At 37.1% G+C, this 27,185-nt stretch overlaps 1 protein-coding gene across 1 annotated transcript in view; it reads left to right on the forward strand.

Moving 5' to 3' along the window:
• The window catches only part of dchs1b (dachsous cadherin-related 1b), a 111,066-nt gene that overhangs the window by 70,010 nt on the left and 13,871 nt on the right, over positions 1–27,185 (forward strand). The window contains exons 3-9 of the mRNA XM_065257972.2: positions 16,475–16,666; positions 17,116–17,347; positions 19,936–20,172; positions 21,707–22,753; positions 23,580–23,767; positions 23,958–24,054; positions 24,222–24,379. Coding sequence (XP_065114044.1) covers positions 16,475–16,666; positions 17,116–17,347; positions 19,936–20,172; positions 21,707–22,753; positions 23,580–23,767; positions 23,958–24,054; positions 24,222–24,379 — 2,151 coding nt within the window. The remainder of the gene's footprint in view (positions 1–16,474; positions 16,667–17,115; positions 17,348–19,935; positions 20,173–21,706; positions 22,754–23,579; positions 23,768–23,957; positions 24,055–24,221; positions 24,380–27,185) is intronic.

Here is a 27,185-nt window from a genome sequence, read left to right on the forward strand (position 1 = left end):
TAATTTCCCCTTCCCTTTCTTTCTTTCTTTCTTTCTTCCTTCCTTCCTCCCTCCCTTCCTTCCTTCTTTTTTATCATTTCTCCCTTGCTTTTTTCTTTCTTTCTATCCTTTTTCCTTTTTATAATTTCATCTTCCCTTCTTTCTTCCTTTGTTCTTTTTTTCTTTCTTTCTCTTTCTTTTTTCATTCTCTCTTTCTTTTTGAGATTTTTCTGCATTTTTCTTTCTTTTTTCTGTCTGACTTTCTTCTTTCTTCCTGTATAAATTTTTTATTATTTCTCCTTTCTTCCTTTTTCTTTCTTTCTTTCTTTCTTTCTTTATCTTTGTTTCTTTTTTCCTTTCCATTTTTCTTTATAATCTTTCTTCCTTCCTTCCTCCCTTCCTTTTCTTTCTTTCTTTCTTTCTTCCTTCCTTTCTTTCTTTCTTTCTCCGCATTTCTTGTTTCATTTTTCTGCCTCTATCTTTTCCTTATTTTCTGCTTCTTCCCTTCTTTCTTTCTTCTCTCTTTCTTTTACATTTTTTCTTAATTTTTCTGTCTGAATTTCATCTTTCTTTCTGTCTTAATTTTTAATCATTTCTCTTTCTTTCTTTCTTTCTTTCTTTCTTTCTTTCTTTCTTTCTTTCTTTCTTTCTTTCTTTCTTTCTTTCTTTCTTTCGTTCTTTCTTTCTTTCATTCTTTCTTTCTTTCTTTCTTTCTTTATTTCTTTATTTCTCTGCATTTCTTTCTTTCATTTTTCTGCCTCTATCTTTTTCCTTATTTTTTTCTTTCTTCTTTCTTCTATCTTTCTTTTTTATTTTTTCTGCATTTTTCTTTCTTTTTTCTGTCTGACTTTCTTCTTTTTTTTGCCTTAATTTTTAATCATTTCTTCCTTCTTCCATCCTTCTTTCTTTCTTTCTTTATCTTTCTTTCTTATAATTTCTTTTTCCCTTCTGTCTTTCTTACTTTCTCTGTATTTCTACCTCTTTATCTTTTTCCTTCTTTTTCTTTCTTTCTTTCTGTTTGACTTTCTTTCTGCCTTGAATTTTTTCCCATCTTTTTTCTTTATCTCTCTTTCTTTTTATCATTTTTTTCCTCCCTTCTGTTTTTCTTTGTTTCATTCTTTCTTTCCATCTCTCGTCATTGAAAACGTAAACTTTCACATTTTCTCCAATCCTCTTCATTTTCTTAAGACTGTTTATGTTGCTGGTTTGTTTTTGTAATGTATATTTTTAATTAAAATGTATTTAAATAAAATAATTAATGTATTTAATGAAAGTGTTTTAAAAAAATAACAAAAAAACTCTTTCAGCATCTAAAACAATACTGCAACTTTTATATGTTCTGGTTTGTCAGTCCTTTTCATTATGACTGTCCGCACGACCACCATGTCCTAAGCCCACATCAAACAGCATCTCAAAAATGAGTCAATTATACAAAGACTCATGTTTGCACCTATTAAACCAATTTCTGTCACAGTCAAAGAGCAAAGAAACAACCCACAAAGCTTGAAACACACTCATAACATAATAACCAACCCCTTATGTCACCTCATACTGTATGCGGTCACATGACTTTGGAAAGCTAAAGTTGTGTCAATGTACTGAAGTACAAAACCAAAAAGAATTTCAAGAATGAAGTGCTATCCAATAGCCTACTCTGGATATTTTTTGTCTTGCTTAAATTTTGGGACGAGGTTAAGAAGTGTGGTTTTAAATGTTTTCCATCTTTCATGGGCCGCCATCATGTATGGTGATAAGACCTGAATCATTAGTGAGATAGGAAAATGATATAGAGCCGACCTGCTCACGCTGTGCTTTGGTCTGTTGCTTTCTGGGTTTGGGTAATTGATTTCAGGCCTTGGACTTTTTCTCATTGAGCTTTTCTTTTTAGTTATAAATAATTAGGAAATAGTTTTTGTTGAATTATCATCTTTGAAAATGTCTCTTTAATATGTCCAGCATTTTTTGGTTTGGGGGAAATAAACATCTCCGGTAGTTTTTCATTAGTTTTTGAGGGAATGTGGTAGTTTATAAGTATTAGTTTTTTTGGAGTTTCACGCTTGTCATTTAATAAAAACATTTGTCTTAGAATATACACATTTGTACCGTAACAGATTGTTTAATATATTGAGGTTACACTTCACTGGTTGAGGACAAACTTCACAAAGATAAGAGAAGGGATGCTGTTACATTCAACAATTGAAAAGAAAACACAAGTTTTTTTTTTAGGGAATATCAAATTTACTTCCAAGAAACACACATGTGATTGAGCTCTGTGCTCAGATCAGACGCTTAAGCATTTGTCACGGTCATTCTGCTCCTATAATCCTCCCATAATGAATGTGAGCTGCACAGTCACTCTCCGATTTAAATTTTTAACAGTCTTCATTTGTAATGCTCGAATGAAGCGTAATCTCATGACCTTTGTGATTTATACAGACCCCGTTAAAGTTCACAGGCATTGACCTGCAATTGATTTGATCTATCACTATAAACGTATAAATAGAGCGTGTGTGTTTGTATATACGGACACTGAGCCGGTGTATAACAGCTTTCCGCAGTATAATTGGGTTATACCGAGCCTGTGACCTGCTGAGTAAACCAAGTGACATCATTTCTCAGGATATCCTGATGCTAATTGAATTATCAGCCTCTGTGAAATGAGAAGGGTGGAGGGTGGGTGAGTTTGCGCATGTGCTTTATTTAAAGATAACAGGTGGTCTTTCATTGTCTGGCTATGTGGCATGTGTTTCAGTGCAATGAACAGCTCATTTTAGCTTTAGTGAAAGGATTGCATTCAAAGCTTAGGGGATGGGGGTCAGAGGTCAACGCTGGGCTGAAAAAGGGCCATATTGCTGACCTGTGACCTTGATTCACCAAAAACTCCATGCACCATAACCCGTAGCGTCACAAGAGGGTTTTGCTCATGCAGGTGGAAAGTTACAATTTCAGTAGATCCTGTCCAAATGTGTGGTGAATTAGAAACAGATTTATGATGTAAAAATTCTATGTGACAGTATGTTAACCCGAAAATGAGCTGACACAACATTTGTACATGTTTTTCATTTTAATCCAAACAATGGCTGGTCAACCGCTTTTCAAACATGACTGCTTGTATCCTTCTTTTCCGAATAAACAAGTAAAAGCATGTGTTATCATTCATGGATGCTGTATACTGTACTGTTTGTGATTTGTACTGTATACAGGCTGAAAATTTAAATACTGTAAGTGTGCCTCCCACCATGAAGGAGGATATTTACACTATAAATATCGAAGAACATAAGAGTATTTATACTATGGCATAAATGGCTTATGGCAATGAAAAATCTTTCTCTTATAGTTCAGGTGTATCTAAACTGCAAGATAAGCAATTTGTGATTTTGGTTTCAAAACCTTTAAAAACAAGTCAAAACATAGAGATAAAATGTATATCTTGTAATACATCATTAGTTATTTTGCATATAAACATCTGCCAATAACATCTGCAATAAACAATTTTCTTTTTTTGTTTTTACCTTATTTTAGAAAGGGTTGTAGTATTTTTAGATTCTTTGATGGAAACATCGACATACCATTTGATTTAAAGTTCTATTCTTTTAAATAATATGTGTGGATTTATTGTAGCTCAGACTGATATCATGTGGTGCACAGGACAGGTCCATATTTCTGGGGTAACAGGGCCATTTGTCTGCAGATGTTTATGGGGCTTTGACAGATCATGCTTATCCACAGAGCTCCCCCAAACCAGAGAAGCCCCACCCTCTTTTTTTCCATTCCCTTATTACTCGATCCATCCTCCCCCACTCAGGAGAGCCGTCAAGACTCATATGACTGAGTTTCTCCGGTCGCCGTGGCGACTACACTCAAAGGCATTGTGGGTAATATATTATGGGCAGTTTACAGTGCTCTAATGTTGTTTGGGTTTTAGGCAGTCACATAATCAGGACCACATCGTCATAGAGGAGGGCAATTGACAGAAAGGGAAGTCATGACAGGATGGCGTGGTTCTCTTGTTATCCCTCCATCTTTTGCTACTTTTTACTAAAAGCTGAGATCACTTAAGCCCTGAGGTTTGTGCCACACGAGGTCAGGGGGTTGGGGGACGTATGAGAAGGCGGCTTTCCTCGGGTTTCTGCCCAGTGCTTTGTCAGTGTCACTGAAATAATATCAATAAATCAATTAGCTCATGCTCATATTATGAGGGAAACTGCAAAAATATATATTGCAGCCATATGTTTCAGTCCACCCAGAGGAATTTTTTTTATTGTTTAGATAGTTTGGGAGGTTTGATGGAGTTTTCAGTTGCGTTTCATTGAAGTATCAAGATGTTTCTCCTAAATTTGCTTAGGTGAAAAGGAGTTAGGAGTTAGGTGTTAAGATACATTTATTGAGCTGTAGATGTACTGTATAGCTACAATAATCTGAATTTGTGTAAGAAATGCTTTCATACAACTAGTAAAATGTAATTTGATGAAAACAATGGAAATATTAAAGGGACACTTCACTTTTTTTGAAAATATGCTAATTTTCCAGCCCCCCTAGAGTTAAATATTGATTTTTTTTTGTTTTGGAATCCATTCAGCCGATCTCCAGGTCTGGCGGTATCACTTTTAGCATACCTTAGCATAATCCATTGAACCTGATTAGACCATTAGCATCACGCTAAAAAATAACCAAAGAATTTTTATTAAAAACTATTTAACACTCTGGGGTCGGCTGTGGCGCAGGCGCCGCAAACTCTTTATTTTTCGATCACTCCCCAAAGAGACTTAGATATGAATTTGAATGAATTACGGTGAAATCCAGGCACATCCGAACGCCAGGGGGCGCTCCCGTGCAAAAACTCCCTTTGTGCCACAGAAGAGGTAGCAATACGAATGCTATTCCAGGAAATGTCTACAGGAATATTTATATCACTGTTCTTCAAATTGTTTCAGGTATTTTCATGATAATAAAGAATATTTTAAATGATTTTGTTTAACGAGTGTTGCACGTTATAAACGACTCCGACTCAATGATTTTAGATTGATAAGGACTTCCTACTGACCAAATGCCGTAGTACATGCACAAGCTGTGCATGAAACAAAGAATCGCAGCCTTACGATTCCGAATCGATTTCAGACAGGCATTTTTAATGGGACACACGGTTGAATCGTTACATCCCTAATATATATATATATATATATATATATATATATATATATATATATATATATATATATATATATATATATATATATATATATATATATTTCTATTGAAATATTTTCTATTAATATCACAAGTATAAGTTACCTTTTAAAAACCATAGTAGCCTAATCATGGTAAAGGTACTGTTTGGCCATCATAAAGTGAACACAGGGTTTGTTAAAAGTTGCAATTTTCTAGGCCGATATGGCTAGGAACTTTACTCTTATTCTGGCGTAATAATCATGGACTTTGCTGCTGTAACATGGCTGCAGTAGGCGCACTGAAAATAGTCCACTGCTATTGAAAGTAACCAAGGGTAGTGCTGTGACGGATCGCAGTTGATCCGTGATCCGTACGGATCCCAACCCACGGTTCGGCTCGCATGTGATTCGCGGATTAATATGCAAATTTAAATAGGGAAAGTTTTTCATTTGCACGTGTTTCTAAGGCTTGCAAATGTTAACATTCAAGTGATTTAAAACAATGTAACCGCAAAAAGGCGTTACGTGAGCAGATTTCTGTATGCACATGCGGTTAAGTGTCCGGTCCAGCTCCAGTCAGATTATCCTTTCAAAAGATCAGAACTCCTCATGTGTGAACTATAGAGAGAGTCGCGCTACTGTGTCTCATACTGTAGTCCATTAACATACATTCACTGAATAGAGCAAAGAAAAATAACGTAACGTTTTTATGTGAAGCGAAGTGACAGTTTATGCTGCATCTTCTTCCTGAAGCGTAGTGCGTATACATATATTTCAAGAATGTAAGCCAACATAAAATCTTTCTGTTCTTGACAGGGCACATACATACAAAATAATCTCACAGTATTCTTTTTCTAATAAAAACATTTGTTTATGTCTTACGTGAATTATAGAGTCAGAAACCATTCTTCTTATTTGGTCTTAAAGAGACAGTAACCTCAATTAACCTCCTTAAGTCTGTGTCATTAATGTTAATCAAACAACCCAAGACAAAGAGAAAATCACTTCTGTGGCTCTAAAATAATAATAATAATAATACATTTGTACAATAATGAAAGTGTTATTATTCATTTAATTCAATTTCTGTACCTAATGCTAATTTTAGACCTTACTTATTGTGCAACTTTGTTCTTTTTTATAAATGTTTGTAATTTCTTTATTTGTTATTATATTTTTCTCACCCTTTTTTTGTTGCTGATCCGAAAAAACGATCCGATCCGTGCCTCAAAAACCGTAATGTGATCCGATCCTTGAGTTTTGTGATCCGTCACAGCCCTGACCAAGGGGACTATTTTCGGGCACTGCGTAATATCACTACGCCTGCTGCAGCCATGTTACGGCAGCAAAGTCCTTGATTATTACGTCAGAATGAGAGTATAGTTAATAAACATATTGGCCTAGAAAATCCCAGCTTTTAATTTTCCAACAGTTTTAGTACACAATGTAACTCCAGAAGAGTCAAGTTTTAAATAGAAAAATATCGAAACTCTTTGGTTATTTTTAAGCGCGTTGCTAATGGTCTAATCAGATTCAATGGATTGTGCTAAGTTATGCTAAAAGTGGTAGCGCCAGACCCGAAGATCAGCTGAATGGATTCCTAAACGGTAAAAATCAAATGTTTAACTCTAGAGGAGCTGGAAAATGAGCATATTTGTTTTACCCAAGTTGGACATTTTCCTAAATTAATATCCTTTGTTGGCTTCAATCCTGACTGGTTATTAACAATATTGTTTCAGCTCCTAACCCTGTTCCTTAAATTCAAATCTGAAGGCACTAATTGGTTGAATAAAAATTTTGTAGTTTGACAAAAACATATTCTGTGATTAATTCAGAATTTTGTTAGTAACCTAACTTTCTAACTTGTTTTAGTGAAGCAGCACTATAATTTGACAATTTGGTTATGAATTGTTCTTTGTTGTGACTTGATTTGTGATGAATGTGATGATGGGTGTGTGCGTTTGTGTCTGGCCAAAACTGATCAGAGCTGAGTGCGAGCCAAATTTAAAGGTCTTCAGGTTCTTGCCTTTCTCGCAGTCATTAGAGGCCTAACAGGGATGCTAATCAGACAGCATTTTACTAGATTGGTCCCTACACTCAACCACATCTCAAGACATCACACTGCCGAAGTCGTGCATGCCATAGCAAACTGAATGTATGAAGAAAAAATCAAGTCTTCAAATCCATCCTTACTTTGCCAGACACACTCTGTTTCCTTCATTACCTTTCACAAGAGACAGCTTTTGGAAATAAATAGGTCCACATATCTTCTGTGATGTCCCATTGAGCACATCCCCTCTAAACAGAGCATGCAGACTTCTCCAAACCTCACTTGCCAGAGTAGAGAAATGAAATGAATTATGCATAACATGTTTGTGCTTTTCCTCTATGTGTTTTCAAACGTCTGCCATTAAATACAAACTGGAAGCAATAACCGACAACTATTGCAAACACTTCAAATCTCGAGTCACAGGCCAAATCGCATGAAGTTGTAAAAGCGAAATAAAAACGTGGCATCTTTACAAATGCAGTCGGGAAGAAAAACAACCACACTATACCCTTCCTCCATGTTAAAAACCATTAAACTGCACCCTTTTATATTCTCTCTAGTGATGCATAGCTCAAGGCCTCAGTGTGAGATGCTCTTGCCCATAAATTTTTTTTTAAAGTTGCAGCATACTAAACAAACACTGTTGAGTGGAGTTAGTCAATGTGGTTTTCAGATGTGAAGACATACTGTAGGCCTATTGAGAAAGAAAAAAAACGCATGTCTGTTATCTGCTGCCAGTTTACTGTACCTCAAAGGAAACGTTCTGGACCATCCCGCGTCCTTCACTGTCTTGGTTAATTAATGTTTTCTTAAACCATGGAAAAGACATTTTGAATGGCAGAGTGAAATATATTTCCTTTAGTCTTAATGTCTTGAAGCTTTTATTAAAATAACTTTTTTGGTCGAATTTAAAACGGTTGAATTTGTTCAAATTTGTTATTTGTCTTTATACTTCCAGAAACTATTATCACAGTCTATTTCTTTAGGAAAAATAGATGACACAAGTTTTTTATTGTTAAGCAACTTTTTTGAGTTAACTAATATTTTTAATTTGAATTAAAGGTGACATATAATATTTTCCGTGTTTAATTGCTAAAATTGGGTCCCTAGTGCACCTATCAACACACATTTCAAATGTGAAAAAGATCAACCCAGTAACTTAGTTTTGGTAAACCATTCTCTCCAAGCATGTGAAAAAAAGTCATTTGGATCCCCTTGTGATGTCAGAAGGGGATAATACCGCCCCCTTAATCTGCACTATCCAACCACTGCCATTTAGTGCAGATATCAGCTCATTTGAATTTAAAATGACACATCCAAAACGACACATTTTTGCACACACCTACAAAGTGACAATTATCCCCCTGTGAAATGTCCCCTTTAACTCAAAATTTTACGGCAACCAGGAAGCATACTTTTTTAAGTTGAACCAACAAATCATTTTTACAGTGTGACTGCTCTTTTCCAGAAACAGTTTGCTCAGTTGTCCACATGCACAAATCAATTATTAGTCTATTAACAGTACAGCATTTGCGGTTTTAAAAGTCCATCAATGTTGCCCGAACCCTTATTAGTGTGCAGACTCATGCCAGATTAAACATCAGCTGATCTACACATTTTGCTGAATCGTTACATCCACTTCTGACGACAGACTTTTTATATTTTACCAATAGCGTATGAATGCCAGACCAACTTCATCTTTGATCTGCCAGTTGGCAGAATGATATTTAATGTGGGATGTTCGGGGTCTGTCTGACATACCTCTGTCTCTTACTCATAGCACCATTCATCAGTTAAAGCCTTTTAATAAATAACACAGAAGAGCGTTGATGTAGTTTTATATTTCCTCTGTGGTGATTAGTGATATATTGAGTATGAAGAGTTATGATTTATGACTTTTATTGATATTTGGAGATCCTGGATCCATTATTCATGTTGCCAAGGGAATGGTCTACTTATAAAATGTACATTTTAGAACTAATCCATATCCAAAGCAGGATCTGATTGATGAAATGATATTTGTTAGATCTTTATATTAGTCTGTATAGTCTGTAAACATTATTTTGCTATAAAGAACCTAAGGTTTTGTGGATGTCAAAGACTCTTTATAGACCCATACAGCCTGACCAATAACTTTTAAGGATCTTTAATTTCGAAAAGTATGGGACCTATAAGTGCACAAACCCACATACAGTATAAAGACCCAGAAATGAAGTTCCCACTGTCTGGCCTGAGATCCAAGAATGATGGTCTGATCCAAGATGATCTAATAAATTTGATTTACTTTTTACTAACCATACTAGAGGATGATTGTTTAGGGACTGAAATGAGAAACCAATAATTGTCATGATCTTAATAATTAAGAAAATTTAAAGGGGACATTTTTCAGATGTCAAATAAATCTTTGGTGTCCCCAGAGTATGTATGTGAAGATCTAGCTAAATATATCATATAGATCACTTATTATAACATGTTAAAATGACCACTTTGTAGGTTTGAGCAAAAATGTGTAATTTACGGTCTGTCCTTTTAAATGCAAATGAGCTGATCTCTGCACTAAATGGCAGTGCCATGGTTGGATAGTGCAGATTAAGGGCCATATTATCCTCTTCTGACATCACAAGGGCAGCCAAATTTCTATGATCTATTTTTTCACAGGCCATTCATAAATACCAGTTTGTTGGCACAATCCAATAAGAGCTAAAGCTATAAAAGCTAAAACATGTCAGACGCACTAACTGTAGGGGGTTTTGCATGTGAGCTCTTCAATTGCTCATTCATGACTCATCATTTATTTTGCCAATTTCTCAGTGGCTTTAACAGAAAGTTTACCACACTGTGCCTGATAATTTAGTATGAGCAACCTTTAATTATGGTTTTGCCCCCTTTAATTGAAGTTCATTTGGTTGGATATGCAAACTCTTCAGAGTTCTGCAGCCCAGGAAAACGCTGAAATATATTGTTGTTAAGTCTTGTTTTCTCTAGATGTTTTTCCCAGGAGTAGCTCTGAATGAGGAATTTAAGAGTCTCCATGGCAGAGCAGGGCTTCATTCGGATTGCAGAACTTTCACAAGTCTCTAATTTATCTGGAGAGTTCAGCAATACCAAAAGGACTAAATGGTGTTTGAAAATGCTAGTAGCTTGTTGTGGGATGAAAATGGATTTTGACAGTATTGATCTACTGAAGAAAACATCTGCAGTGAGAGAAATGGAGTTAGCGGTTTGCTTCGTAGAGCCATTTGGGCAGTCGGTCATTTAATTTATCAATAAAAAGGGATGGAGTGATACAGAGGGGAATTCTACCTCTCTTCAGGACTGTCAAATTGATTGATGCCAAAGTGGAAGATGGATCTTTGCAAGTGTGCAGAAATCCTATACAGCTATAGACTTCATTGGAATTGATGTGTGTGCAGAATTGTTGATGCCCAGCTTTCTGGCTGCCTGCGCACTGATGACCACCTTGCCACTCTTTTAAAGTGTACAAACTCTTACTCTCTTTGCATTTTTTATTGTTTCTTAAACTACGGACACTATTATCTCCGAGCGTTTTTTTGTATTTATTTCAAACTTAACAAATTTCAAATAATCATTTAGTTAATTCCTTAACCTCAAGTCTTAATATTTTAGTCATTTATTACATTAATAAATGAAGAAATAAATAAATATTTGTAAATACTTGTAATCTGCATAGTGACAAAGTTCAATGGAACCTTAAATAAATAAGCAAATATTTAGATTCAAATAGATTTATAAAAATAAATACATTATACATGTCAAATAGCTTAATGTATTTTTATTTTATAATTTTATTATTTTGTTTAATTTAATTTGCTTTATTTTTGTTTTATTTTTATTATTTGTTTTATTATTTTTTTGTTAATTTTTTTATTATTATTTTTTTTTATTAAAAACTAAAATAGCTTTTTAGAAACAAATGGTCCCTTTCAAAAAGTACACATTTACACCTTAAGAGTTCATATTAGTACCACATATTGGTACCAAATGTATACATATTTGTACCTGTAAATGGTACATATTAGGACCTTTTAAAGGGTACCGCACCAGTGAAAGATAGGACCATTTTTTGATAATTTTTCTAACAGTGTAGTCATCGGTGTTGGGGGTAATGCATTACAAGTAACGCACATTACGCAATAATATTACTTTTCTGAAGTAACGAGTAAAGTAACGCATTACTATATAATTGTACACATTAATTTTTGAGTTACTTTTAAAAAAAAGAAATCCGAGTTACTTTTCAGTTAAAAATAAATTAATGTACTGAATTAAACTGAACATATTAACGTAGAATTACGCACTCTGTGCGCCTAAGCGGGAACAGTTTGAGTCAGAAACTAAGATGGCAGGCCAGAGCTTGACATTTTTGCAATCATAAAAAACACCTGCAAGGTCTGAAAGAGATCAAGCCTCAGCCAAGAAAAATTAACGCAAAAGTAACTTAAAAGTAAAGTAAGCATTACTTTCCATGAAAAGTAACTAAGTAACGCAATTAGTTACTTTTTTGGGAGTAACTTAATATTGTAATACATTACTTTTAAAAGTAACTTTCCCTAACACTGGTAGTCATGTGCTCACAATTTTTATTTATTTTTCTAAGATGTTTTATTTACAATGAGAACAGTCTATATGAGAGAGCACATTTGTATTTTTCATGTAGTTGCATGCTGTTTCTGTGCATCATGTGTTATATATTTTGGAGCGTATGGAGAATAGATGTCCAGTTTGTCTTCCCCTGTGAGTGTTCCCCTATGGACCTCTCAGCACCCCAAGGGCCCCCTAATGGGTTTCTCACCTGCACTCTGTTTAACGCTGGTCTCTGGTCAGTTCACGGTGTGTGACTGCCTTCTCAACAATGCTCACATTCTGGACCTTCACGCACCATTACACCTACACCTGATCAAACCATTCACAGTATAAGCACAATCTCTTCTTAAATCCTGCAGTGATGAATTCCCATGCAGTGTTGCTTTTCCTTTTCCATCTTGTAGTATTTTAAATGCAATGTTTTTGTAGATCTAGAAGCTCTTTGTTAAAAAAGGGGTCATGCTTACCAGGAGGTTCGCACTTGCCGGCCATAGACCGAAGCCTGGCCTGTCACAAGATCCCAAAACGAATCATTATCGCAGGTGCCTAATCCCTCTCTTTACGAAAACATCCCAATAACATGAACAAACACGGGGTCTTGATTTGTCAAAAAGATTGGGTTTCACCACACACAATCCCAACAGGATATAAAGGCAATAAAGACAGCTGTAAAAAGGTGACCGATGCAGAGCTGGCAGTCTGCCCTGGTGGTCTCATTTGGGCTGAGACAGGGATCCAGCATTAGGGCCTAAAAGTTATGAAAGAAATTCACCAATCATAGCACACCTAAGACGTTTTTGTAATGCCGGAACAAACTGCTGCAGAATTCCGTGATGGTACATAAAGAGCTAATGGGAAAGCATTGGGAAATCTGGACAACATTCTTTGAGCATGTGGTTGCATTTTGATTTGAAAATGTATCACGAGACCGACCCATATCTGATTTAAAGATTCTGGATTAAGTGACTAGCTTTTCCAAGCCGTATCAAACATTTATTTGGGTGTTTTGCAGTGAACGGCACAAACTGATGCAGATTGAGGAAGCTTTTATGCTTGCTGTTTGTACAAAATACAGTCATTGAAATGCTGCTGTCACTGATGTTTTTAAGCACAAACATTTTATAACTTTGATTGTCGGGTACATTACAGTTTAAAATTATTGGGCATTAAAGCAACACTATGTAGTTTTTTTTACCTTTAAATAATGTCTCTAAAATTATTTCAGTGATAAAACAACTTTTAACTGGACAAATTGTACTGTTGCTGCAACCTGAGCAGTCTCCTAGCTGCTACAAGCACACTCTGAAAGTGGCGGTGGAGGGTAGGAAACACAGCCCCGCCCCTCCCCCTGCCTGCAGAAGAGTGTCTGATACCAGGCACTGTTGCGCTTTTCAACCACATGGGGGAGCTGTAAGTCATTTTTACATGGAAACTACATAGTGTTGCTTTAATTATTGCCATTTGTTGCTCTTCAGAAACCCATTTAAGAGCTGGGCTTTTAAAGGAACACGCCCACATTTTGGGAATTTAGCTTATTCACCTTATCCCCCAAAGTTAGATAAGTCCATACATACCTTTTTCATCCCCACGGGGTGCCGTAAATCTGTCTGACGCAGCCCCTGCTAGCTTAGCTTAGCACAAAGACTAGAAGTAAATGGCTCCAGCTAGCATACTGCTCCCAATAAGTGACAAAATAACACAAACATTTTCCTATTTATATGTATAAGGTTAAAAGATGGCTGTGTCTCTTATGACCTTGTTATTTGTATACGGTGTGTCTATGAAATCACAACATACAAATAGGAAAATTTGGGCATTATTTTGTCACTTATAGGGAGCAGTATGCTAGCTGGAGCCATTTACTTCCAGTCTTTGTGCTAAGCTAAGCTAGCGGTGGGTCTGTGCATGACGTGCGTTAGACAGAGTTACGCCATGCACGGGGATGTAAAAGGTATGTATGGACTTATCTAACTCTGTGGGGTACGTAAATAAGCTCAGTTCCCAAAATGTGGGTGTGTTCCTTTAAGCAGAACAAAATAATCACATTTTATACATAATCATGATTATAATAAGTCTTAATTATATTTAATATAATACTTAATATATACAGATATGGATTATAATGCATATAAACTTTGCCATACTTTAAAGGTGCAATGTGGGACTTTTATAAGGATTTTTCGACAAAAATGCAATATATATATACATAACTATATTATCAGTGGTGTATAAAGACCTTACATAATGAACTGTATTGTTTTTATTACCTTAAAGTGAGCTGTTTTTATCTACATACACCGTGGGTCCCCTTACATGGAAGTCGGCGTCATGTTTCTACAGTAGCCCTAAACGCAAACCCTATGTTGTCACAGACGACGACATGTTTGTCCTGTGGCAGCTACCGTAGCTTCTTCAAGTGTTTAAAAATTGAAGGGTGAACTGTGGATTGAGCTGTTGGTTGCAATGCCTCTAAAAAACCCACACTGTACCTTTAATGAAATGCAGCTATGCATACACTTGATCTTCCAATAAAGTCCAGTTTTAACAACGCTCGTATAAATGGCACCAAAGCAACTTTATGAAAGCTCTTTCAGACTCAAACATATTAAATATTTGCTATAAGGTTGGGGTCAAAGGTCATTTCCCGCTAATGTTTTGCAGGGAAACATTTGTTGTGTTACTGGCACCGAAGGTCCGCAGGTCTTTATGGGATTGATGAATGAGAAGGTTTATGGACCACCCGAGTAATTTTGTTTACAGAGAGCTGTGTGGTAGGAGAGGGATCAGCACATAAAACAAGAGTTTAGGGGTTGTGACCTCAACTTTTCTGGTAGCAGGAGTCCTGTTGAGGTTTTTGAGTTCTGTATGACTTCTTAGCTCAGTACCATGTCAGGACTGTAATGAAAATCAGCTGTGCAGCTGTGCGTCTCTGTAGTTATACGACCATGAGAAGATACTGTTATCTGTGGTTATATGTGTTCTTGTTTGCTTATGTGTAAATGCCATATTACGATTTATTACTACTTGAAATCATCCAACGTAATGTAAAGATCATTCTGTGAAAATATCACCTTTAATATTGACTGAGTAAGACCATGTCAAAGATTGAAATTAATGTGTAATCAAAAACTTGAATGCTCTTAAACTCATAAAAAAAGATTATACCACTTTAGTCTCAGATAGGTCACGTGTTATTAAGGCAACATTCTCCATGCTCATCACACATACTTGATTCATGTCATTCTTTGCCTTCTGCAGTCATAGTTTTGTAAAATGATATAAATATCCCTCTTCTCATAATAATACAATTATTAAGTGGAATAATGTATACTCAGCTGGTCATTATCGCAAAGTAAACCCCTAAAGGGTCCTGTTTGCGCGTCAGTGTTTCTTTTGCAGTAATGACCTGCTGACTTATCATTCAAGTGATAATGAGGGATAATTTTAAAATATGACCTGCTGATGCAGATTGGCTCAAAAAACTTGAACCCAGATGATAACCTGAATTGAAAGAAATTTGTTCTGACACGTCCATTTAACGCTATTTAGTATGAACTCCAACTGACCTGAAACCACAAAAATGCATGGTTTTCTTTTCTTTATAGCTAGTGAACATTTGCCAGTTGGCTCTTAGATGTTCCTTCTCATTTTAAGGTCATGTTCCCTATAGACTCAGATCTAAGGTCCACTCTGTGAGAAACCCCATCTTTTGGAAGAGAAAAGATTCTCTTTTCTTGATCCGTGATGTCTCTTACACATTATCCAATTCGCTTTCCGACCCTAAAGTGTGTCTTACCACCAGCATATCATTGAGGTACTGTACAGATGGCAGTGCATAGAGAAAGGCAGGGTGCCCAGATAAACAAATGGTTTTATGATTTGTGGAAACACACCAGAGCGATCCAAGACATTTTCCCTTGACTCTTACTATATACAAGCCTTTTCAAGTAACTGCTGTTAAAATCACAATGGATTCTCACACCAACATTTGTCCTTCACCAATACATATGCATGCAGTATACTGTAACTGCATATGATAATGGTTCACATGCAGACATGTTTGTGTGTATTTTAGGCATCTGCTTTTCTGTATTCCACTTAACGGTTGCCTAAGTTGCCAAAGCTGTTCTTAGAATATGTGAGCCTGTCCAAATTGTTGTATAATGTAATTTTGAGATTAGGAGCATCAAAGTTTAATTTACTCAGTCAATATTAAAAGGACACTGCACTTTTTTAAAATATTCAAATTTTCCAGCTCCCCTACAGTTAAATATTTTTACCGTTTTGGAATCCATTCAGCCGATCTCAGGGTCTGGCGCTACCACTTGTAGCTTAGCTTAGCATAATCCATTGAATCTGATTAGACCATTAGCATCGTGGTTATATTTTCACAGAATGTTCTTTACATTATGTAGCATGATCTTATGTAGAAAAAATATAACTTTAGCTTGGGTTTCACAGACTTGGTCTCTCTGTATAAGCGGTTATGTCCTTCATCACCAGCTGCTAGTGGCCAGTAGTTCCAGCCAGTTTCCTCTGACATCATTAGCCTATATTTCACCATCTCTCATACAGGAGGGACATAAACTATTTATCATTTTATTACAGGCAGTATGGTAAACTGAGATTTATGATGTCACCTAACAAACATTATTTTCTGTGTTGTGTTTAACAGGTGAAAGCTGATGATGGAGATGGTGGATCATTTGGTGCCATCACATATTCTCTTGGTGGTTCAGGACCTGGTAGTGCTCCACCGAGCCAGTTTACCATTAATAAGGAGACAGGACAGATCTGTACCGGTGTGACACTGGACCGAGATGAAGGATCGGACAGTTTCGACTTTACCGTCACTGCGTCTGATGGGGTGAGAAAATGTCTATTCTCAATTTCTAAATACATTGCAGCTCATATGAAGCTTCATATTAATATAGTTTGATACAAAAGACCAAAACGCTTCGGTTCTTTCTCTCTCAGCTGCCTGCAATAACAGTCACGGGTTCTGCAAATGAAAAGGCAATAAAACTCAATGTCCCATGGGCACATTGTTATACACACACACGCTTATTTCCAATGATAAGCTGCTCGCAGCGGTTCGCATTGCTTCCCATTTCAATTATTAATGCAGCCATAAAACTCCTCCAGTGTCGGTTGAGTAGATCTACTGTACATATACCCCCGCCGACTGGCCTTTTATAACCTGGCAGGGCAATAATGTCCCGCTGTGAAATATTTACACACAAGAAATGAACGGAATAGATGTGACAGAAGAGATGGGAATTATTGGAATCATTGGAATAATGTTTTCCTATACAGGGAGGTCTTACCTCGTCTGCCCATGTGAAGGTGTCATTGGTGGACATTAATGATAACAGACCTACGTTCTACCCTGTGAACTACGCTGTCAGCCTGAGCACACAGAGCGCGCCCGGGACCTCCGTTGTCAGGGTAACAGCCCACGACCCAGATGCTGGTGCGAATGGTAAAGTGACGTTTCACACTGTCTCTGGTGGTGGATCCAATTTCTTCACTCTCAACAAGGACACTGGTATTTAACTACAATTATTTATTTTTAATGCAGTATGAGTGCCTCAAAATTAGGACCATAGGTAGTAGGGGGGGTGTTTTGGTATCATTTTATATAAAAAATATATTATATAGTAAAAAATTATGTGCATGTGTAAATATCCAAGTTCAACTTCGGCTGTTGGGTGTTTTGATGGTTAATACATATATAAATGTGAAAGAGGTTTTTCAGAGACACTAATTTAAGGAAATTATTACAATTTTAATCAAATTTGTAGTTAATAATCTTACATGTTGAAACCTTAAGCTTACAGGGTTCACCTTTAGTTGTTTTGTGTTTTGAGGGTTAATATCAATGGTAACAAGTATTTCACAGACACTAATTTAAGGGAAAATATTAAGATATAAATATTCTAATTAAATTTGTTTTTAAATTTTTAAGCAAATCATATTACATGTTGAAAAAATATTACAGTTGATGGTTAATACAGTATATAAATGGAAAAGAGGTAAGACTCTAATTCTTAAGGTCGCCATGAAACGAAAGTACACTGAAAAAAACAACTTGTAAAATTTACTTAAAAAAATCCTCGTAACAATTTGCACTAACTTTTTTTAAGTAAAATTTACTGCTTTTTTATAAGTAAAACTTACCTACTAAAATCAAATAAAATTTACTTAAAATTGCATGATAAAACATATGTTAAATAATTAATTAAATGTTACTTAATTATTTTATTTAGAAGTTAGATTTATTTTAATCGTTTAGGTAAAGTCTATTAGGGTTTTTTTTTAAATTGAAGCATTGCTGTCCTAATAATATTAAATAAATTGTATTTTCTGTTTGTTATTTTCTTTACATATTTCTATGGACCTAGTTATTTTTAGTGTTATAAATGGCATACTAACACAAAATTCATGACTGACAACAAGTCAGTCATTGAATAAACTTGATTCTGAACAGAAACGCACACAAACTGTGTTTCTGACATGCATTATCAGCACTGTGGTAAGAATTACAATACAATGTTCTGAACAGGGTTCATGTAAAGAAACACTGATCACCTAAACGGTGACTTCACAAAATTATTATTTACAACAAAACAATATCAATAATATAAGAGCTTAAACCTTTATGACATTTTGCTAACAAATATTTAAGTAGTTAAAGTTCTTATCAGTTCTTATTATGTGATAAAGCTTAAAAAATAAAAATATTCAGGCGCAAAGAATTGTGGGTATTCCTTACAACATGTGCAAATAAATGTAAGTAAATTTTACTTAGATTTTTTAGTTAAATGAATTTACTTAATTATTTTAGGACTATGTGCAGTGACTATAAAACAGTTAAATAATACAAGAAAATATCTAATAAGACTTACTATTCCCACACAGTTAATTTTTTACATGAATTAATTGTGTATTTATCATCATTTTACTTAGGAAAATCTAGTTCTCAATAAATGTTAATATTATTATGTAGAAATTATGAGAGTTAATCTAATAAATATTACTACACCAAAAAGTTAGTTTTTTCAGTGTATCATTTGCTTAAAGGATTAGTCCATTTTCTTAAAAAAATCCAGATAATTTACTCACAACCATGTCATTCAAAATGTTGATGTCTTTCTTTGTTCAGTCGAGAAGAAATTATGTTTTTTGAGGAAAACATTCCAGGATTTTTCTAATTTTAATGGACTTTAATGGACCCCAAAACTTACCAGTTTTAATGCAGTTAAAAATTGCAGTTTCAAAGGACTCTAAATAATCCCAAACAAGGCATAAGGATCTTATCTAGCGAAACGATTGTCATTTTTGGCAAGAAAAATAAAAAATATGCACTTTTAAACCACAAGTTCTCGTTGTCTTCCGTTCATGTGACGCGCCAGCGCGACCTCGCTTAAAACGTCATCACGTCAAGAGGTCACGGATGACGTATGCAAAACTACGCCCCATACATTTTATCGTTTCGCTAGATAAGACCATTATGCCTCGTTTGGAGTCCATTGAAACTGCAATTTTAAACTGCATTAAAACTGGTAAGTGTTGGGGTCCATTAAAGTCAATTAAAATTAGAAAAATCCTGGAATGTTTTCATCAAAAAACATAATTTCTTCTCGATTGAACAAAGAAAGACATCAACAGATAATCTGGATTTTTTTTTAAAGAAAATGGACTAATGGACTTTTTTCACAGATAAGTCATTTGTAAAACAAAATACCACAATATTGCAAAACGAATTTCAGTTTTTCATCTTATATTCATGGCGAATTTAAGGAAAAACATAAAATATTAATTTTAATAAAATGTTAAGTTAAAATTTGTATCCAGTAATATTACACACTTTAAAAAAGGGGTGCATGTAAAATTATACGGGTTTTAATCATTTTAATAAAACTAAAAGTAAAAATTTGCAGTTAACAAATGAGAAGGCGGCATAATGCATGTAGCCTGAGTGCACTGCATCCAAAAAAATTTGTCTCCCCTAAATTGTTTTTGGTGCATCACTTGTGCAAATAACTAAACAGAATTGTCAGATTAACTGTATCTCATCTGTATCTTCATTTATCATTTTCACATCCTAATCCTGTCTTGCATTTTTTCCTTTAGGTGTGATTTCCCTGTCACGCTCCCTACATGGAAAGGCCAACTCTGTCATCACCATGGTGATCACAGCACAGGATGGAGGTGGCCTTACTGCGCCTGTCAATGCCAGGGTGAACATCAGCATTGTGGCCGGCTCAGTGGCGCCCCCGGTGTTCGAACAAGCGCAGTACTACTTCACAGTGTCAGAGGACGTGCTTCGGGGTACCGAGGTCGGCGTAGTGCGGGCCAGCAGCAGGAACGGTTCGTTTTCCATGTCTTTATGGAATGTCTTAAAATAAACTAAAACACAGTGAAAAGTAGCCATGTGCTGGGGCATTTTCTCATAAAGCTTTCCTAACCCGACTGCTGTGGGCTTTCTGAACCATATCTGCATCTGTGGGCCAGAGAGGGGTGCTGAAAAGCTTGATAGGGAATATTTTTACTCGGGCTGAGCCAGTTGTTCAAATAGAGAAGCAGCTGCTACGTAAACTTCATTAAACAGTCACATCTATCACAGATTCCAGTCCTCATGTTGCTAGAAATTATTTGTTGATGTATATTTTCTGACAGGCAAGGCAGTTCTTTATGATGTATAATGAAAATAAACGAGAAATTCTGTAGGATGCACCTGCCTGTTCTGCCATGTGTCCTTATTAAATGTACTTCAATAGTAGGTTGAAAAAGATTTAAAACCCCCAAAAATAAGATTAAAGAGCTATCATCATTGCAAAGTCCTTTTAATAGTTCAAACTAAATTGTAAATGACAGAATTTTCAATTTTGTCTGAATTATTCCTCTAACCAGGGTCACTCCATGGTCACTGTCAATTTATTAAAGGTAGGGTAACACATTTTGAAAAATGCTAACGGTAGCCGCCTAGCAATGAAATCCCGATCCCACCCTCAAGTCAAATCGCCATCCAAAGTCACGCCTCTTTCCAAACACATGAACACGCACAGATCAGACGGTCACGTCTCATGTCTCATTCACCAGTGAGAAAACTTTGCAGTACAAAGTGAATAACACTTCCAAAATAACCAACATAAACAGCTGGTTTACATCAGAATTAGTTTAAGCAGACGTTCGATTGCGTAGACGTAGTAACTATATCGTTATGCTAATCCGTAAACGAACACAAATTTCATAAGCAACACAACGTTTCATCAAAGTAGAATATCTGAATCCATCTCAATACAAACATATCGCGTACCTACCTTACCAAAATAAACAGTGCAACGACTCTTTCAGACCCTTTGCCTCCTGTAGCTGTTTGCATCTCGCGGTAAAGCAGTAAAGTTACAGATGTTAATTTGTGTTTTTGCTCTTGCTGATCCAGGCAGTTTTTGCTGTTGTTGTTATAAAAGATGCATTTAGTTTTGTTGCTCCTGTGTAGGTTGTCAATTCAGCAGAAAAGTTTGCTGTTCTCGCTGTTTACAGACAGAGCGCACGTGAACGCGCCGATGACGTATGGTATCTGCGTGTACACGCTGCGCGGTGGGAATTCAAATTACGCTTACGTATGAGGGACATAAAAGGAAACGTCCGTTCGGACCGAAATCTATGATTTGTTGAACATTTTTTGGTCCTACGCCTTTCACAGATGACATAAATTTTTACAAATACATTTAAACAACTTAACACAGTGATTGCTATCAGAATGTGAGGAGACTTTTAACCAGCATAACTAAAAATGTTTCAGGATCAAATCTGTTACCCTACCTTTAAGTAATGTATGTCGCATTAGATGAAATTATCTGCTAAATTACTTCATTGTCTTCTCCCATCTCTCTTTTAGTAGTATCTAAGGATGTCACCTACACTATCTCTGCGGGAGATCCAGATGGCTATTTCATGGTTGATTCAGAGACCGGAGCACTAAGAACAAGTCTTCCTCTGGACCACGAGACCCGAAATTTCTTCGATTTGGAGATTCAAGCACGCAGCGGCTCCCCTCCAGCTTTTGGAGAAGCTCGTGTTCGGATAACTATTGCTGACGTGAACGACAACGCCCCTGTATTCTCCCCATCATCCTCTGAGTCTCTGCTCCTACCAGAGGCCACCAAGATGGGAACCGTGGTGTACCGTGTGCAGGCGGAAGACCGTGATTCGGGTCCCAACGGGCAGCTTAGCTTTGACCTGATGTCAACCGGCGGACAGCGCACTTTTGGGGTGGAGCGGAGCAGTGGGGAGATACGACTAATTGGGACTTTGTCGTATGACAGCGTTTCTCGCTATGACCTCCAGGTGATCGCAAAAGACAGCGGGGCACCACAGCTTAGTGCTACTTTCACCCTTGTCGTCCACATTCAGGCGGAGAACGACCAGGGTCCTGCGTTTGACACAATGAACTACCGTGTTGAACTTAAGGAAAACACACCACTCAACACTCGGTTCCTGCAGGTCCGCGCTCTCAATAGAGATCCCACCGGAAACGGAGGCTCTTCCAAGGGTTCCACACCATATGCCCCTCTGGCGTACCGGCTCCGGCCGGATGGGGATGCAGCCGGATTTGGAATCGCCTCCGACAGCGGTTGGCTGTTTGTTAAGAGTGCTTTGGATCGGGAAGCCAAAGATATTTACCTGTTAACTGTTCTTGCTACATCAGGAAGTGGCCAGATGAGTAAAACAGGAAGCGCCACGGTAAGAGTTTCAGTGACGGATGAAAACGACAACTCGCCACGTTTCTCTCAGGAGAGAGTGTTCTTGGCGGTGAGAGAGAACTTGCCTGCTGGAACCGGTTTTGGGAGAGTGTCGGCTACTGACCGTGATGCTGGCCTTAACAGCCGACTTACATACAGGCTACTCCATACGGACCGTCACTTCCAGATCAACTCTCAGACCGGTGAGACTGGTTTACAACAATCAACAAATTAAGCAATGTTTAGTTTTTTTTTAAACAATGGTTAGGTTTGACCCAACTTATTACACGGCACTCTAAAATGCTTGATTCTGATTGGGCAGTTGTGCAATTCCAAGGTATGTTATTCCAAGAAAACAACCACTTAAAATTAATAACACATGTTAACCCAGATGCTGCATACAATTTTGACAGGTACAGTTTAATATTTCACAAAATTTTTGTCTTTTAATGACATACATGACCAAAAGTAAACAGGTTTACCTCATGCAAGGTCTGCATTCGTTAAAAATGAGTGAATAAAATATTTCAAATAATTATTTAATGTTATTTACCTTACTTATGAGGTAAATAGCCATGCAATAAGCAGGATAATGTACAGTACAGAAATTCTGGTTGGTATCGCAAAATACCAAACTTCTGCCTGTACATTATCACCAACTTAAAGGCGGGGTGCATGATCTCTGAAAGCCAATGTGGACATTTAAAAACACCTAAACAAAAACGCCCCTACCCCAATAGAATCTGGACCTTCTTTTGATAGACCCGCCCCACACATACGCAACCCAGACAATGATGTTGGTTAGTAGAATAGACACGCCCCTTAATACTGATTGGCTACAAGTGTGTTTTGGTACTCGGCCCGACTCCCTTCTCCAAAGCGTTTTTCAAAAATTGTGCACCTTTAAACATAACGTAAACATTGACAAAAGTGCTTGTTTTACAGCAATATTTGTGATTATATCCAGAGGACCCTTTGCCATGTCCATCTAAAGTGCATGTTGAACTTTTGCACTTTTTGTGTTTGTAGGTGAGATCAGTACCCGGACACCTCTGGACCGCGAGCTCCAGTCCAGTTATCAACTCATCGTAGTGGTTCAGGATGGTGGTACACCTCCACGTAGTGCCACAGGGACAGCTCATATCACAGTGCTGGATGAGAACGATAATGCTCCGGCGTTCAGTCACACACAGTCCGGCAGGGAGATCCTCATTCAGGCAAGAAACAATCAAAACTTTAAATCAGTATGTCATAACAATTGCATGAGCAGTACGGTATGTTTACTTAAGCGCAGTTTACACATCATAAAAATGTCATTAAGTCTGTACGTATTATCTTTCCAAAAAAATGTATATAACTCTGTTTGCAGCAGACTTTGGTGTTTGACACATGGTTGATGTTTTGCAGGTTCAAGAAGGTCTTCCTGCAGGATCTGTAATAGGAACATTGCATGCCAAAGATCCTGATGAAGGAGAGAACGGCACTATTTTTTACTCATTGTCAGGTATGCAAGAGTAGATGTCAGACATGTCTTTTGTGGTCATATTATTGCAAGATGTTAAAAGATAGATGCCCTTACCTTATTGCAGTGTCCAGTATGATGTATTGTACGGTTAACTATACCACTATATCTGTCTCTTTTAATGCTTCCATTTGTCCTTGCACGTTTAGGTTCCAGAGCAGAACGTTTCTCCTTAAACGCGAATACTGGAGAGCTGCGCTCCTCTTCCCCCCTGAGACGAGCGGAAAAGGCGGAATATAGCTTCACGGTGACTGCCACGGACCGTGGAGCGCCATCTCAGAGCTCTTCTACTGCTTTGCTTATACAGGTGAGACTGTCCAAAATGATCACAATCACTTTCAGAAAGCAAGGTAAGAGTGTCAGAGCTGTGGTTTATTGAATATCATTCAGTGTTGAACTTTGATTCTCATGTAAGCAACACAGGTTTAAATTCTCTCTCTCTTTCAATTTTTTGTCTCTTCATGGCGCTTTTCCATTGCATAGTACCCCACGGTTTGATTTGGGTCAGGTCAGCTTACTTTTGGGGGCTTTTCCACTGGGTGCAGTACGTAGTACCCAATAGTTCTTTTAGTACCACCTTGGTTGGGGTTCCAAGGGACCCGAGCTGATACCAAAACGTGACGTGAAAACACTGTAGATTAATGATTGGTCTGAGAGAATCATTACTACCAGCGTCATCGCTATAATGTAAAAGATTAGCTTTACCTACATGCTAGCTTGCGCTGTCTCGAGTAAACCTGTTGTCATTTGTGCTTTGTTGTAAGTTCCCAAACTCCCTTTTAGCGATGAAAAACATTCACAGGTTATGAATCAGGAACACCATAACAGTTTTTTCCAGACTTGCAGTTTGTGGCGGCACATTCGCAATGTGCACGTTCGCATATATGCTTAAATGCAACTTATATGAGGCTAAGCGGAACACGACTGACGCCACGGGTGTTTGTACAGAAACTGTCATGTGAGACAGAGGTAGTGGTAAACGCGATGTGCAAACATCTATTTGTGGTGGTCAATTTTATTTTTGTGGCGGACTGAGAAATAAATGAATGTATGGGAATGTACAACAACGCTCTCACTTGTATGATGTCACAGCAGTAGGCAGCGCAAATATAACGACACGCCTATAATCCCTCCCACTCCAAAGTGCTACTAAACTCGATGGAAAAACTAACCAAGCTTTTTGCCTTGGCAGACACTTTTATCCAAAGGGACTTACAGTGCATTACAAGCTAAACATTTTTATCAGTATGTGAGATCGAACTCACAACCTTTTGCGCTGCTAACGCACTGCTCTACCAGCTAAGCTACTCAAGTCTATAATAGTGGAGGAAAAAATTTGATTCTTATGGTTGGGATTTAGATCAAGTATGAGCAATAAAATGTGCAACAGAAATATCATCTTGGCAAGCACCACTAAATTGAAGGTTATCCTTGAAAAATCTTTTACGTCTCTGCAACGTTTTTTTTTTTTAGATCAGCCGCAGTCATAAAGTCCTGCAGAAATAGTTTTACATCTTTTAATCGCCACGGTAACGTCTAAAATGAACAATCCACCTTTCAGCGTCAAACCACCAACAAGCTTACAGTCCCATGAGCTGTCGTCTCAGTATTCAAGCGGGGAAATGAGTTGTGACCCGGAGGCCAGCTTATGTCTATCTAAACAAAGCACCTCCAAACTTCCAGGATTACTTCCTGCTCCAAAAGAACGTTCTTGTAACTCCATACCACCTATTAATCCCAGCACAGAGGTGGGTGTGACGTGAATCAGACATGTCACGTAATATTTTTGACAATAGGTTAATGTTCTTCCCTTTTTCTTCCAGTGTAGTATCCAGATGATTCCAAATGGGTTGAGCTCGACAGAATGAATTTGGCAAACTCAAAAATTTTTTGGTAGTGAAATATCTTTAGTGGTTTCACAGATGTGATTTCAAAAAGCGAGTCGGATGCTAATTGTAGAGCATTTGTATGCAATTCGATTTTGTAAAGGAAAGATGACAGAGAGAAAGAGAGAGAGAGAGCAGGAAAATGCACCTTTGAATCAAGTGTTCCCAGATGGTTCTGATGAGACCCAGCTGTGGTTCCCTATGATCAAAAGGAACGCTGCAAGCCAGTGCCATAACACAGTAGCACTAACTGATACTCTCACATCAGAGAGTCTCACACCATAACAATATCAGGATGATATATAAGTAAAAACAGCCTCACTTTAAAAGTCCAGGGACCTGAAAAAGGATCAACAGCAATTCCTCTGTTGTTTTCATTTCTACTCTCCGGAATGAGTGTGTTGTGTTGTTTTGTTTTAATGGGAATTATACTATAATAAGCTTTTGTGGCTATCCGTACAAATTACTTTAAAACTCCACTTGAAGGACATTGTAAATATATTTGGGCCGAATTGTGTCATTTGTAATGTTTGTGATACTAATAAATTATTTGGCCTAGTATTTATTCCATGTGTTTGTGTGTTTTTACTCTTTATTTTTTCCTGTTTTTCTGAACTGGCATTTGATACTTGATGTTGGGTTTAGTGGCACATTTGTTTACTCCCCTCTGAGTATTTAAAAAATTTGACTGTGTCTGTAAATCCAGGCTGTAAAGTCTCTAATTTGTAGAAGTTTGATTCAACATTGAACACAGACTTGGTTAGGAAGTATCTTACAGGGTTCCCACGGGTCCTTGAAATCCTTGAAAGTTTATGAATCTGGAAAAAAGCTTATATTTTCAGTATGCAAATGTTGATTCATACCAAAAAGCTTTTTGCATAGTTGTGTTTGACACATAAAAAATGCTTGGGGTACGTATTTAACTGTTGTTCCCTGAGAAGGGAACGAGACGCTGCGTCTCCCTTGCCATACTTCCTGCATCCCTGTAACTCCGTCTTTGACAATATTTCATATAGCAATATACTTCCTGGCTCCCGCGTCACCCTGTCTTTGTCGTTAAGCCTCACCATTGGTTGAATTTGATATACACATTCAGACGCACTTACCCTAGAGGGGTCCCCATAGTGTCACCACAGTGACGCAGCGCGAGTTCCCTCGATAGGGAACTGTAACAATGCATCTTAAAAGGTAACACAATGTAACCTTGCTTTTACTTGAAATGTGTCC

The sequence above is a fragment of the Paramisgurnus dabryanus genome, chromosome 10, assembly GCF_030506205.2.
Source record: "Paramisgurnus dabryanus chromosome 10, PD_genome_1.1, whole genome shotgun sequence".
NCBI lineage: Eukaryota > Metazoa > Chordata > Actinopteri > Cypriniformes > Cobitidae > Paramisgurnus > Paramisgurnus dabryanus.